The 13,834-nt window shown below is 35.2% G+C and overlaps 1 protein-coding gene across 5 annotated transcripts in view; it reads right to left on the bottom strand.

Annotated features, from left to right (window-relative positions):
- Nucleotides 1–13,834, bottom strand: part of CDK5RAP1 (CDK5RAP1 mitochondrial tRNA methylthiotransferase) — a 39,054-nt gene that overhangs the window by 8,308 nt on the left and 16,912 nt on the right. For all 5 annotated transcript variants that reach the window (XM_074292720.1, XM_074292719.1, XM_074292721.1 and 2 more), the window contains exons 9-12: nt 12,446–12,543; nt 11,732–11,787; nt 9,492–9,622; nt 9,167–9,316 (exon numbers count right to left, since the gene is read on the bottom strand). In XM_074292720.1, the coding sequence (XP_074148821.1) occupies nt 9,167–9,316; nt 9,492–9,622; nt 11,732–11,787; nt 12,446–12,543 (435 nt within the window). The remainder of the gene's footprint in view (nt 1–9,166; nt 9,317–9,491; nt 9,623–11,731; nt 11,788–12,445; nt 12,544–13,834) is intronic.

Below are 13,834 nucleotides of genomic sequence, written 5' to 3'. Positions count from 1 at the left end.
AATATACAAAAGGCAGAGCAAAGATGGTGGAGTAAAGTCAGGGATTCACCCGAGGTCTCCCCCAATATGGCCCAAATATCTTTAAATAATGAATGACTGAGCAAATTCTAGCGCAGTAAAACCCACAAAAAAAGTCAAACAATTCTCCAGCCCCAGACAATTTAGGTAGTTAGCCTGTTGCCCCAGGATCAGTGGGAAAGACAATCCAATTCGGCCTGCACCAGCATGGCCCCAACTGCAGCAAATCAGCAGCAGGTTTCATTTAGGGTGACTGGATCAGTGGCAGCAGGGATGGTTTCCAGACCTCTCAGATACCAAAGACAATTTAAAAGGTCAGCAGCAAAGGTCCATCTCACCTGCAAGGGAGCAGAGAACAGTCTAACACAGTCCCAGCCCCAGCCAAGCAGGAGCAGGCTGGGGAGTCACTGAAGCAACAGGGACAATATCTGCTTTTCGAGCTCTCAGCCCACAGATAGTAAGGGGGTCAAACAACTGGTCAGAAGGAGGTTACAGGATTTCTTTGCTAGTACTAAGGCAGGATTCTGTTGCTTCACCCATATTCAGGTCAAAGGCTAGGACACTAGAGCTTGTGGCCACAATGGAGCACGGACCTTATCAGGGCAGAAAAGAATGCTTGTGATCACTCAGACCAGAGCACAGACCAGGAGAGGAGTCAACACATCTCTCTTTAGATCATAGCACATTGGAAGAACTCCTAGGAAGGTTCCTAAAAGGATCTCTGAAAACAGCTGCACAAAATTCCTAAAACTTAGAACAGTGTACTTTCCATTGGAAATAAAGCCTTACTCTAAAAAAGGTTAAAAAGTCAAGTAATAGGCTGGTTAAATGAGCAAACAATGGAAAAACATTGTGACCATACTACAGTGACAAGGAAAATCAAAACACACATGCAGAAGAAAATGACAAAGTCAAAGCACCTATATCCAAAGCTTCTGAGAAAAATAAGAATTGTTCTCAGGCTATGGAAGAGTTCAAAAAGACTTTGAAAATCAATTACAAGAGATAGAGAAAAAATTGGGAAGAGAAATGAAAGTGATGCAAGAAAATCAAGAAAAACAAGTCAACAGTTTGGTAAAGAAGATACAAAAAAATACTAAAATATCTTAAAAAACAGACTAGGCTAAATGGTAAGGAACAACAAAAAGCCAATGAGGAGAAAAATGCCCTAAAAAGCAAAATTGGCCAGAGAGGCACCAAAAAAAAAAAAAAAAAAAAAAAAAATCAAAAAAAAAAAAAAATCACCGAAGAAAAAAAATCTTCACAAAAAGTGGAATTGGACAAAGGGAGTACAGAAACTCACTGAAGAAAATAATTCCTTAAAAGTTAAAACTGGAGAGGCAGAGCCAAGATGGAAGAGAGCAGACAAGACTTCCCTCAGTATCAACAGCAGATCAAGCCTCTGAACAGATTTTGGGGTGACAGAATTCACAAATATTTGAAGTGTAATAAATTTCCAACATAAGATATCTTGGAAGGACTTCAGGAAAGGTCTATCTTAATTGAAAAGGAGAGGAAGTGGCCCAGTGCAAGCGCAGCCCAGGCCTCCTTCCCCCCAACCCCCCAATGGGAAATCTAATGGAAGGTTCTTAGCCAAAATGCAGCAGCTTTAGCTACTCTGCCCTGGTTCAGAAGGCCAGTAGATTAGCAGACTAATTGTGAGACCTCCAATGCAACTAGAGAAGGCAAATAGTGAACCCTGAATCCCAACATAATAGGCATGACTTGACTAGGCCCACCTAGAACAGTGGGAAAGCAGTGAGAAGCCCTGTCTTTCTGTAGATGAAGCTCAGGACAATCTCCTCTGCCCTAAAGCCTCAACCTTTAAAAATGAGCAAAAAATCAAAAAAGAACTCTGATCACAGATAGCTATTATAGAGACAGATAAGAACAGAACCCAAACCCTGAGAACACTAAAGACAAAGCACTTATATCCAAAGCTTCCAGATAAAGCTTCAAAGGGGCTGGTCTCCAACTCAAAAGGCTCTTTTAGATAAATTCAGATGAATTTAGTTGAATTAAAGAAAATGGGGAAAGGAAATGAGAGCTTTGCAGGAGAGTTTGGAAAAAGAAACACAGATATTGACTGAAGAAAAAACCTTAAAAAATAAATTTGGTGAAATAGAAAAAATATATGCTGAGGAAAACAACTTTTTAAAAAATAGATTTGGCAAAATGGAAAAAGAGAATAACTCCTTGAAAAATAGAACTGGTGAAACAGAAAAACAAATCCAATGAACAAAACAAATGCAAAATGAGGTTAAAAAAATTAACTGAAGAAAATAATTTATTAAAAATTGGAATTGGATAAATGAAAGTGAACAACTCAATGAGACATCAAAAATTAGTCAAATAAAACCAAAGAAATGAAAGAACAGAAGAAAATATAAACCTCACTGGCAAAACAACTGACCTGTAAAATAGACCTAGGAGAGACAATCTAAGAATTATTGGATTATCTGAAAACCATGATTTAAAAAAAAAAAAAAGAAAGAAAAAGCCTGGACAACATCTTTCAAGATTTCAAGAAATCATCAAGGAAACCTGCCCTGACATCCTAAAACCAGAAAGTTAAATAGCCATTGAAAAAATCCACCAGGGCAGAGCCAAGATGGCAGGAGAGGAGAAAGGTTTTTGTCTGAGCTCTTCCTGGCTTCCCTGAGATCAACACCAGATCAAGCCTCTGAATTGGTCTTAGAGTGACAGAACCCCCAAATATTTCAAGTGTAAATAATGTCCAGCAGAAAATATTTTGGAAGAACTTCAGAAAAGGTCTGTTTCACTGCGGGGATGAGGGGTGGAAGGCAGAGTGCAGAGACCAAGGACAGAGTGGAATCTAGAAGGAGGCTTTAGCCAACATACAGCAGCCTTGGCTACTCTATCCTGATGCAGAAACCAGTTTGGAAACAGACTAGCTATGAGACCACCAAAATAACTACAGAAGGCAAATAGTGAGCCCCTGAATCCCAGCACAATAAGTGGGACTTAGCCATACCCAGCAAGGAAGCCAACAGCAGTGGTGACCCCAGGACATTGCGTGAAGCCACTGATGCCTGTAAAAGAAGCTTGGGACAATCTCCCCTTTACCTTAAGAGCAGATCTCAATGTTTTAAAATGAGCAAAAAAGAGCTCTGACCATAGATAGCTTTTATAGAGAAAGAGAAGAACAGACCTCAAACCCTGAGGACACTAAAGGCAAAACATCTCCAGATGAAGCTTCGAAGAGTGCTATGAATTGGTCTCCATCTCACAAGGTTCTCTTGAAAGAATTCATAAAGGATATTATAGGAGAGTTAGAAGAAAAATGGGGAAAGGAAATGAGAGCTTTATAGGAGAGTTAAGAAAAGGAAATACAGAAATTATCTGGAAAAAACTCCTTAAAAAATAGATTTTATGAAATAGAAAAAGAAAATTCCTTTAAAAACAGAATCTGTGAAATGGGAAATAATTCCAATAAACAAAAACAACTTATTTAAGAGTTCAATTGGCCAGATGCAAAAAGAGATAAAAAAGCTAACTGAAGAAAATAATTCACTAAAAATTAGAATTGAACAAATGAAAGTGAATGACTCAATGAGATATCAAAAATAAGTCAAACAAAACCAAAAAAATGAAAAAAATAAAATAAAAGAATATAAAATTCCTTACCAGAAAAAAAAAAAAAAAAACCCTAAAAAATAGATCAAGGAAAGGCAATCTTAAGAATTATTTATTGGACTACCTGAAAACTATGATGAAAAAAAGAGCCTAGACAATATCTTTCAAGAAATCATCACAGCAACTGCCCTGATGTCCCAGAATCAGAGGGCAAAATAGCCACTCAAAGGCTCCAATCCCCTTCTGAAAGACAAAATTTTTAAAAAGTATTTACAAATGTTCAAATTTCATCTTTTTAAGGAGACCTTTCCCAGATGCCAGTGGTCTCCTCTCTGAGATTACTTTCCATTTACACATGCACTCATGGTTGCACTCATACTTTCTCTCTCTCTGTCTCTCTTTCTTTCAATTTATCTAAACTGACAGATACATAGCTATCTTAAGTCTGCCTAGTAATATATATATATATATATATATATATATATATATATATATATATATATATATCATTATCCCCATTGAAATGTGAGCTCTTTGAAGGCTGCACATTGAAGGCAACCAGTATTGGTTTTACTTTTATTTGTATCTCAATCTCTCAGCACAGGTATTTAACAACTGCTTACCAAATACCTGTTTTTGAGTGAGAAAAATAATATATTGTAACTTGGCCATGTTAAAGCATAACTAATTAATAAAAAATGTAAATGAATGCTATTCTTTTTTATTATGATAATTATAGTAGAAAAGGGATGAAGGGGGAAAGTTAAAAAAAGAGGAAAAAATGTTGGCGACAAGTGAACAAACTAGGATTGTAGAAAATTATATTACCTAAGTATATGCCAATAAACCACTAACTTTAAATAAAATGAATTAAGGTTTACAAAAATACAAAATGTCCAGATTAATAGGAAAAGAAGTAAAGAATTTAAATAACCCAACTCAAAAGAATAAGACATAAATTAAAAAATTAAGCCATAAATGAACTTTAAAGAAAAAACTGACATCAAAACACCCACAAATTAATTTGATCAAATTGTTTGAAAAAAGTTGGAAAAGAAGTAATCCTACCAAATTCCTTCAATAAAGAACTATGTTTTCATGTAAACTCATATCACATGGTCTTGATCCCTAAATCAAGAACAATTAAAAAAAAAAAAAAAAGGAGAGAGAGAGAGAGAAAGAAAACAAAAGACCAATATCCCTAGAACATAATGATATTAAAATTCTAAATAAAATAGTAGAAAAGAGGATACAGAACTTTGCATTTATACTAGGAATGAAAAATGGATTCAGTATTAGGGAAACCATTAATATCATAAATCATATTAACAAGTAAAAAAAAAGTTATATGATATCAGTGATAACTATATAAATACATTAATAGAAAAAACTTCTGACAAAAAACACTACCCATCTTTGATAATACCTTACACTACATAGTGAGATTAACTCCAAGTGAATAAAAAACTTAAAAGAAAAAAATTACACCATGAACAATTTAGATGAGCAAAGAAGAATTCATGGAATTCATGATCCAACAAAGGATAGAGAGGATCACAAAAGATAAAATGAATAATTTCAATTAAATAAAATTGAAAAGGTTTTGCATAAAACTAATGTAGCTAAAATTAGAAGGAAACAATTAAATGAGGAAAAAAATTGAAGCAAGTTATTCTCATAAAAGTTTTATTTCCAAAATGTAGGTGGAATTGATTCAAATTTATAAGCATTTAGGAATAGGTGAGGGTGGTAGTACATGCCTGTACTGCCTGACAATACTGAGATTAGTGGACTGCATGATCAGGAGTTCTAAACTTCAGTAGAAAGACTAAAGCTTACCAGGTTTCCATGCTAAATCTGCAATTAAGTTGGTAGGCTCCTGGAAATAGCAAGGCAGTCACCAGGATGCCTAAGGAGGACAAGATTAGTCCAGGTCTGAAAAAGAGCTGGCTCAAGCTCCCGTGCTGATCAATAGTGAACTGGGTCTAAGTACAATAGAGAGACCCAAGTTTTAAAAACAAAACAAAAAAAAAACAACAACAACAACAAAAAAAAAAACAAATTAACAGATATTTCTCAAATAAAGATACCCAAGCTATCATTAAAAAAAAAAAAAAAAAAAAAGCTATAAATCACTAATAGTTAAAGAAATTTATATTAAAGTAACTTTGAGGTTCTTCTATCTCATAGCTATCATATTGACAATGATGATTAAAATGGAAAATGAAGAATGTTGGCGGAGCTGCAAAACAGGTATATTAATACAATATTGGTGGAGCTATGAATTTGCATAGACAATCTAAAAAGGTTACTCACATCCTGACAGAAAGCTGTTAAATTCAAAGAGATATTGACAGATAGATATAAATGTAGGAATTTGCTTTACCATTTGTACTTGTTACAAATGTTTTATTTCTTTTTTTTTCCCTTTTAAATTGGATATATGCATGGAAAATTAAGAAAAAATAAATGCTTGTTAATTGAAAGACAAATTGTAAGTTTCCTAAACCTATCCCAGAAATAGGCCTATTTATCTTGAAATAATCACAGATAAAATAAATGCAGTAAGAATTTTTGCCATGCAGCCCTCTTTGTAGTGGCCAGAAACTGGAAACTGGATGCCCATCAATTGGAGAATGGCTGAATAAATTGTGGTATATGAAGATTATGGAATATTATTGTTCTGTAAGAAATGACCAGTGGGATGATTTCAGAAAGGTCTTGAGAGATTTACATGAACTGATGCTGAGTGAATTGAGCAGGACCAGGAGATCATTATATACTTCAACAACACTATATGATGATTAATTCTGATGGACATGGCCCTCTTCAACAATGAGATGAAACAAATCAGCTCCAATAGAACAGTAATGAACTGAACCAGCTACACCCAGCGAAAGAACTCTGGGAGATGACTATGAACATAGAATTCCCAATCCCTCTATTTTTGTCTACCTGCATTTTTGTCTACCTTCACAGGCTAATTAATTGTACACTGTTTCAAAGTCCGATTCTTATAGCAAAATAACTGTATGGACACATATACATATATTGTATTTAACCTATACTTTAACATATTTAACATGTATTGGTCAACCTGCCATCTGGAGAAAGGGGTAGGGGGAAGGAGGGGGAAAGTTGGAACAAAAAGTTTTGCAATTGTCAATGCTGAAAAATTGCCCATGCACCTATCTTGTAAATAAAAAGCTATTAAAAAAAAAATTATGGCAGAAACTAGGCATGGACCCACATTTAACACTACATACTAAGATAAGATCAAAATGGGTCCAAGACTTAGGCATAAAGAATGAGATCATAAATAAATTAGAGGAACATAGGATAGTTTACCTCTCAGACTTGTGGAGGAGGAAGGAATTTGTGTCCAAAGGAGAACTAGAGATCATTATTGATCACAAAATAGAAGATTTTGATTACATCATATTAAAAAGTTTTTGCACAAACAAAACTAATGCAAACAAGATTAGAAGGGAAGTAACAAATTGGGAAAACATTTTTACAGTTAAAGGTTCTGATAAAGGCCTCATCTCCAAAATATACAGAGAACTGACTTTAATTTATAAGAAATCAAGCCATTCTCCAATTGATAAATGGTCAAAGGATATGAACAATTTTCAGATGATAAAATTAAAACTATTTCCACTCATACAAAAGAGTGTCCCAAATCACTATTGATCAGAAAAATGCAAATTAAGACAATTCTGAGATACCACTACACACCTGTCAGATTGGCTAACATGACAGGAACAAATAATGATGACTGTTGGAGAGGCTGTGGGAAAACCGGGACACTGATGCATTGTTGGTGGAGTTGTGAAAGAATCCAAACATTCTGGAGAGCAATCTGGAATTATGCCCAAAAAGTTATCAAAATGTGCATACCCTTTGACCCAGGAGTGCTACTACTGGGCTTATATCCCAAGGAAATACTAAAGAAGGGAAAGGGACCTGTATGTGCCAAAATGTTTGTGGCAGCCCTTTTTGTAGTGGCTAGAAACTGGAAAATGAATGGATGCCCATCAATTGGAGAATAGTTGGATAAATTATGGTATATGAATGTTATGGAATATTATTGTTCTGTAAGAAATGACCAACAAGAGGAATACAGAGAGACTTGGAGAGACTTACATCAACTGATGCTGAATGAAACGAGCAGAACTAGGAGATCATTATACACTTCAAGAATGATACTGTATGAGGATGTATTCTGATGGAAGTGGATATCTTCAACATAGAGAAGAGCTAATCCAATTCCAATTGATCAATGATGGGCAGAATCAGCTACACCCAGAAAAGGAACACTGGGAAATGAGTGTAAACTGTGAGCATTTTGTTTGTTTGTTTGTTTTTCATTTTTCTTCCCAGATTATTTTTACCTTCCGAATACAATTCTTCCTTTGCAAAACAACAACAACAAAATTTGGTTCTGCACATATATATTGTACCTAGGATATACTATAAGATATTTAATATGTATGGGAATGACTGCCATCTAGGGGAGGAGATGGAGGGAAGGAGGGGAAAAACTCGGAACAGAAGGGAGTACAAGGGATAATGTTGTAAAAAATAAATAAATAAATAAAAATTACCTATGCATATGTACTGTCAAAAAAAAAGTTATAATTTTAAAATTAATAATTTTTTTTTTGCCATGTAGCCACAACAAAAACAACTTCATATCACGATGGATATAGATTTTTCAGCAAGATACTTCATTACCAAAAAAGCTTCCTTACCCAAAAGATAAGAATATACAATTTTATTGGGGAAAGAATTACCATCCTATGTTTGGCCAATTTTAATTAAATTTTTACTCCTTGGGCACTCAGCACCTAAAAACTCAGGAACAAGTCATCTAGGAATGTATTAGGTGATCAAGTGAAAACAGCCCAGGATAAAATACTGATTAAGATTAATAGTAATAATAGCTGACATTTTAATCAAGATGCTAGATAAATTGCCACAGGTAATCAAGATTAGCTCTTATTATCCTAAGTGATTAGAAACATAGGAAATATTATCTTCAGCGCTAAATCTTAAAATTCCTTCTTCCTACTATTAAGTAGTTTCATTTTTATTTTGGTGCAGAGAAAGCACTGGATCTGAGATGTCTTTGGGAATTCCCAAAGAAGAATCTCTATTGGTGCAGATCAATGCACCTGCTCTGTACTTAGAGGGACTTGTCCAGGGAACCATAGCTTACCCTCTATCCTCCCTGTGCCAAGCAAATAGATTCATCTGTAAGTCATTACCTAGAGCATTACCTAGGGCTTCGGGTTAGAACCCCTCTCCTTGTTTTGGTACTTAGATAACTAACACCTTGTACCTGGGAGATGCATTTGTCAGATTAGATTGAAAATCCCTGTGATTCACATGAATGTTCGGTTACCTGCCAAAAGCCAATCTGACACAAACATCATTATGGAAAATTTGCAAGTCCATGTCTATGGTGGGAGAGCAGTGAACAGGGGGAAGTTCATGATATACTTCTAAGTAAAGATAAGACTGAAGAAAAGCATCCCACTACCCTTACCCCTTCCACAAGGATAAGCTGAGTGTGGCCAACCACAGCCATGTTGGCTTCTGCAGCTCCTTCTCGGAAAGCTGTAATCAGCTCTGCAAGCCTCCTTTGTTTCAACTCCTCTGGAACATCATCCTGAAGCCTGTGATATGCTCGCGTTTTCTACAGTAAGACAGGACAGAGAAGGAGTAAGAAAGACCTGAATTAATTCAGCTTCTAATGCAGCACATGCACAGCAGAGTACAGTCCTTTTATGCACAATGCACTGTGGAAGCTAGCTAAAGCCACTTTTCTGCCATTGTTTCCCACCTGGAAGCTTGCCATACCCAGAACTCACCTGTCTCATACTATAGGCAAAAAGGAAACCTATATTGTAGCGGACTTCCCGAAGCAAGGACAGAGTTTGGAGGTGATCTTCTTCCGTTTCTCCACAGAAGCCAGCAATAAAATCACTGCTGAGGCTCACTCCTGCCATACAAAGTTCACAGAAACTAACAATGAAAGGGACCTCACAGGACATTCAGTCTAAGTTATACCTAACTCTAACACAGCTGACAAGAAGTTATCTAGCCTCTGCCTGAAGCCCCCCATGGAGGAGGATCCATTAACTTCCCAAGGCAGTCCATTCTTTCCAGGTAACTGTAATTGTGTTCTCCTCTCTGCAACTTCTACATATTACTTTTAATTCTGTTCTTTGGGGACAAGAATACTTCTACTTGTTCCTCTACATGATTGCTTTTCATATACTTGAAGCCATGCTTTCCCTATACTTTCTCTTCACTGGACTAAGCTGAAATCTAATCAAGTAAAACTCCTAAGCAACAACTTTTCAAAAAACATTCTAAGTAGGCAAGCAATTAAGGCCCAGTTCCTTCTCCTGAACCTCCAAGGACATGGTCTCCAGTTATTTTACCATAATGGTCACTCCTCTCTGAACATGCTCTCACTTCATTGCATTCATCCCAGAAATGTGTCCCCTGCCAATAAAGCACAGGACTTCAGAAAGGCGAATCTATTCTGATGATAATCCATGTACACACAAAGTAAGAACTCTTTCTTACTAAGTGCAACACAGATAAAGTGCCTACTTCAATTTTTCTGAACTTATCACATATAAATTCCATTTCCAGTAAGAATGACTAATGTTTAGAAATCAAGATTAAACCTAATTAGCTATGTTATAGTTACCATTGTCATTCTACCTGGTTGAAAAATCAATTTCATTCCAAATGCTGCCTTTAGACTTAAATTCAAGTCCACATTTCCAAATTGGTCTACTTTTAATTCTCATTCACTGATGTATGACTCTGGAATTTCAGTTTAATATTGTTCGTTCTAAAGAGAATGAAAGTTTGACAATCTCTTTGTGATCTACACCAAAGAAGGTTTCACATAATGTGTCAATAAAGCAATTACAATTTGTCTCATGAATTAAAACAAAAATATAAACAACAATCAATGACAATTGTCAAGCAAATAATTTTTATAATCTCAAAACTCAGAATTTAAAATGATACATTACATAAAATAATGTGTCTTAACACATATTAGCTACATAAAATTTGAATCTAAGATTAATTCTTCCTTGTTTATGCATTTAGAGAGCATAAACTATCTTCTATCTGATATGAACCTAATGTAGAACTGGGCCTGATAATCTCTATAGCACTAAAGTGAAGCAATTTGCTAACAAATATATGGGTGAAGCAGGACCAACTCTAGAAAGATCAAATGTGATAAGTGACACAAATGTAACTTTGAAATAAAACTTTGCATCTGATCTCTATTTTCTTTATAGATAAAATACACTGCTATTTCAACTGATGCAGCTTAGTTCCTTACAGTATTCTTAAATTATGATCTTTTTAGGGCTAAAAACAAAATAAGGAGAAAGGGACTCAAGTACAACTGATTGAATGATCTTACAGAGCAAGAAAAATGGCACTCTATCTTTATATTCCCAATATCTGGCAGAGCACAACATACAAGACAAGGGTTTAATAATGTTTACTAAGAAAATCAGAAAAGTAAAAGGAATAAAAGGTGAGTATGGTGAAGTGGGCAGCTACTAATGATTGTTTTAGGGGCCCAGAATTGCCTATGTTTGGACTAAAGGAACTTGTGATCTTAGGGGAAATATGACCAGTAAAAAAGGTTAATGAATATTAACCTAGAATAAAAATGCTATAGATTAGGCAGGAAAATATTAATAAATGAAAATCTCCCTCCTCCAAAAAGGAAGAAGGGAGACCACAAGTACAGGATGTACTTGTGTTATTTGGTCTTGCTTAATTCAAGGTTCTTAACCTGTGAACTTTTTTCCTTTGTTTTATATTTTGATAATTATGTATCAACATAATTGGTTTCCTTATATATTCTATTTTACACATTTAAAAACATTTTAAGAAGGGATCCATAGGCTTTACTAGATTGCCAAAGGAGTTTATAAACACAAAAAAGATTAAGAAAGCCTGACTTAACTATTTTTCTTTATAATGAGGGGAAGTTTGGAAATAGGAGGCACATTAGGGAATTTGAGGTGTAAAAAACAAAAGATATTGCTTAAAAAAAGTTTACCTGGAATGGATTCTCTGATATGATAAATCAAGTCCAAATAAGCTTCCCTTGTATATCTACAATGAGAGGTAAGGAAAAGATTAACTCAATCTGAGAGGTTCAGACTAAGTGTCCCTTTTCCCTCTAGGTTCTAGGCTCCCTTGCATATCTAAATCTATAATCCTATGAACTAAATTATATTATGTAAGGGATCTTAAATATTGTGAATTGCCAAAATTTGCTTCCATTTCACCAAAATATCACATCCCAAAGGTTTTGTGTTTTTATAGTATTGTTTAAGTAAAAGTCCAGGAAAATCCTGCTGTAACTAAAAATCTGTGCTTTAGACTAACCAGGGACTTGGGATAGTAGTGTTAATTATTTTTACTTCTTTCTTAATAAAGAAAAGAATAAGTAAACATTTAAAGTCATTTCCAAAAGCCTATACCAATGTAACAAACCAGCCAAATGGTATAGTTTAAGCTTGCTATGTACTGAATTATTTTTCTTAGTCTCTATTAACTCTACAGTGTTAATTTCCATGAGAAAAGATAAGTAAACAAGGGCTGTTAATGTTAAAAACAATAAAAGTATATCTGCTTTTCAGGTTTTTGCTTTGTCAAACATATGCTAAATTCCAAAGCCTACAGATTCATGAGCAATAGATGAAACTAAGACAAGCAAAAATACATAGCAATTTATGGTGTTAAGTCAATAGTCCCCAAAAAAACTGACCCTCTTCTCATGATTTCCAAGATCCGGCTGCTTCCACTCTGAGCTGGCAAATGGATCTGTTTACAAATATTATTCCGCTCCTGGATCAATTGTAGAACCTGGACCAAAAAGGACAATTGAAAGAGTCATTAAAGTTTCAACAAATGGTACTGCTTCTTCTATGACTAACAGCTAACAATTCTTACTCTTCATAGTCAATTACTGAATAAGTGAGAATTGGCCATAGAGAAGTAGGGATAGTATTAGCTTGGGTTGCCTAGACCACAGCTTCTTAAACTGTGAGTCATGACCCCACATGGGGTCTCATAACTGAATGTGGGGGGAATCATGAAATTATGATTTATTATCAGTAAGTATTTGGTTTGGATACCTATTTTATATACATAGGTGCACAGGATCATGTAAAAATTTCTCAGGGAAAAGGGGCTGTAAGTGGAAAAAGTTTAAGAAGCCCTGGTCCAAACCATAACTTTATTCTTCCTCCTTTCTAGTATGCCATAGCACTCCCACAAAAATGAAAGGGGAAGAAAAAATAAAAGATTTACAAGCTATTAGTGCATAGGCAAAAAGTTCAATGAAGGAAGATGCTGAAACTAAAGGCTAAATTGAGATTTAGAAAATTATTCATGAATTCCTAACCATCCACTAATAACAGATCTAAGATCTGGCTGAATTTTCTTAAATAAATATACAGTTATTTTCTTAGAACTCAAAATGAGTTATATAGTGTAGAAACAATAATGGCCTCAAAAGTTTGGGACCTGGATTCCAGGCTCTCCTCTACACTATTACCTATCAGTATTGAAGTCAAGAATATCAAAAGTAACAAAAGGCATTAATTGTTGCTCTTTTCATATGGCTTCAAATTTGTATCTGGCTACAGTTCAATTTCCTTTCAAACTAAATTGGTTCTGACGTCACACACCATTCTACTTAGCCAGGAACATCTTTTTTTTTTTTTTTTTTTTCCTGAGGCTGGGGTTAAGTGACTTGCCCAGGGTCACATAACTAGGAAGTGTTAAGTGTCTGAGACCAGATTTGAACTCGGATCCTCCTGAATTCAGGGCTGGTGCTCTATCCACTGCACCACCTAGCTGCCCCCAAGCCAGGAACATCTTAATAAATTCTGATTGACTGACTAAACTCTAACATCTGCTGATTGATTCTCCCACCCCCACCAGTTACTGGCATAACAACATAAAACCTTCTGAAAATAGAAGAATACCCACAGAATGTTACTGTCACAGAACAATGACAATACCTGCTTATACGGATGGCTGTATTAATTTTTATTGAAAACTCCCAGGAATATTACAGCCAAATTCTGGATCTTCCAGGTCAAGGAGAAAATATAGCAAGCATCAAGAAACACACAAATTTAAATATAGT

The sequence above is a fragment of the Sminthopsis crassicaudata genome, chromosome 2, assembly GCF_048593235.1.
Source record: "Sminthopsis crassicaudata isolate SCR6 chromosome 2, ASM4859323v1, whole genome shotgun sequence".
In the NCBI taxonomy this organism is placed as follows: domain Eukaryota; kingdom Metazoa; phylum Chordata; class Mammalia; order Dasyuromorphia; family Dasyuridae; genus Sminthopsis; species Sminthopsis crassicaudata.
This window is presented reverse-complemented; position numbering and strand designations above follow the sequence as displayed.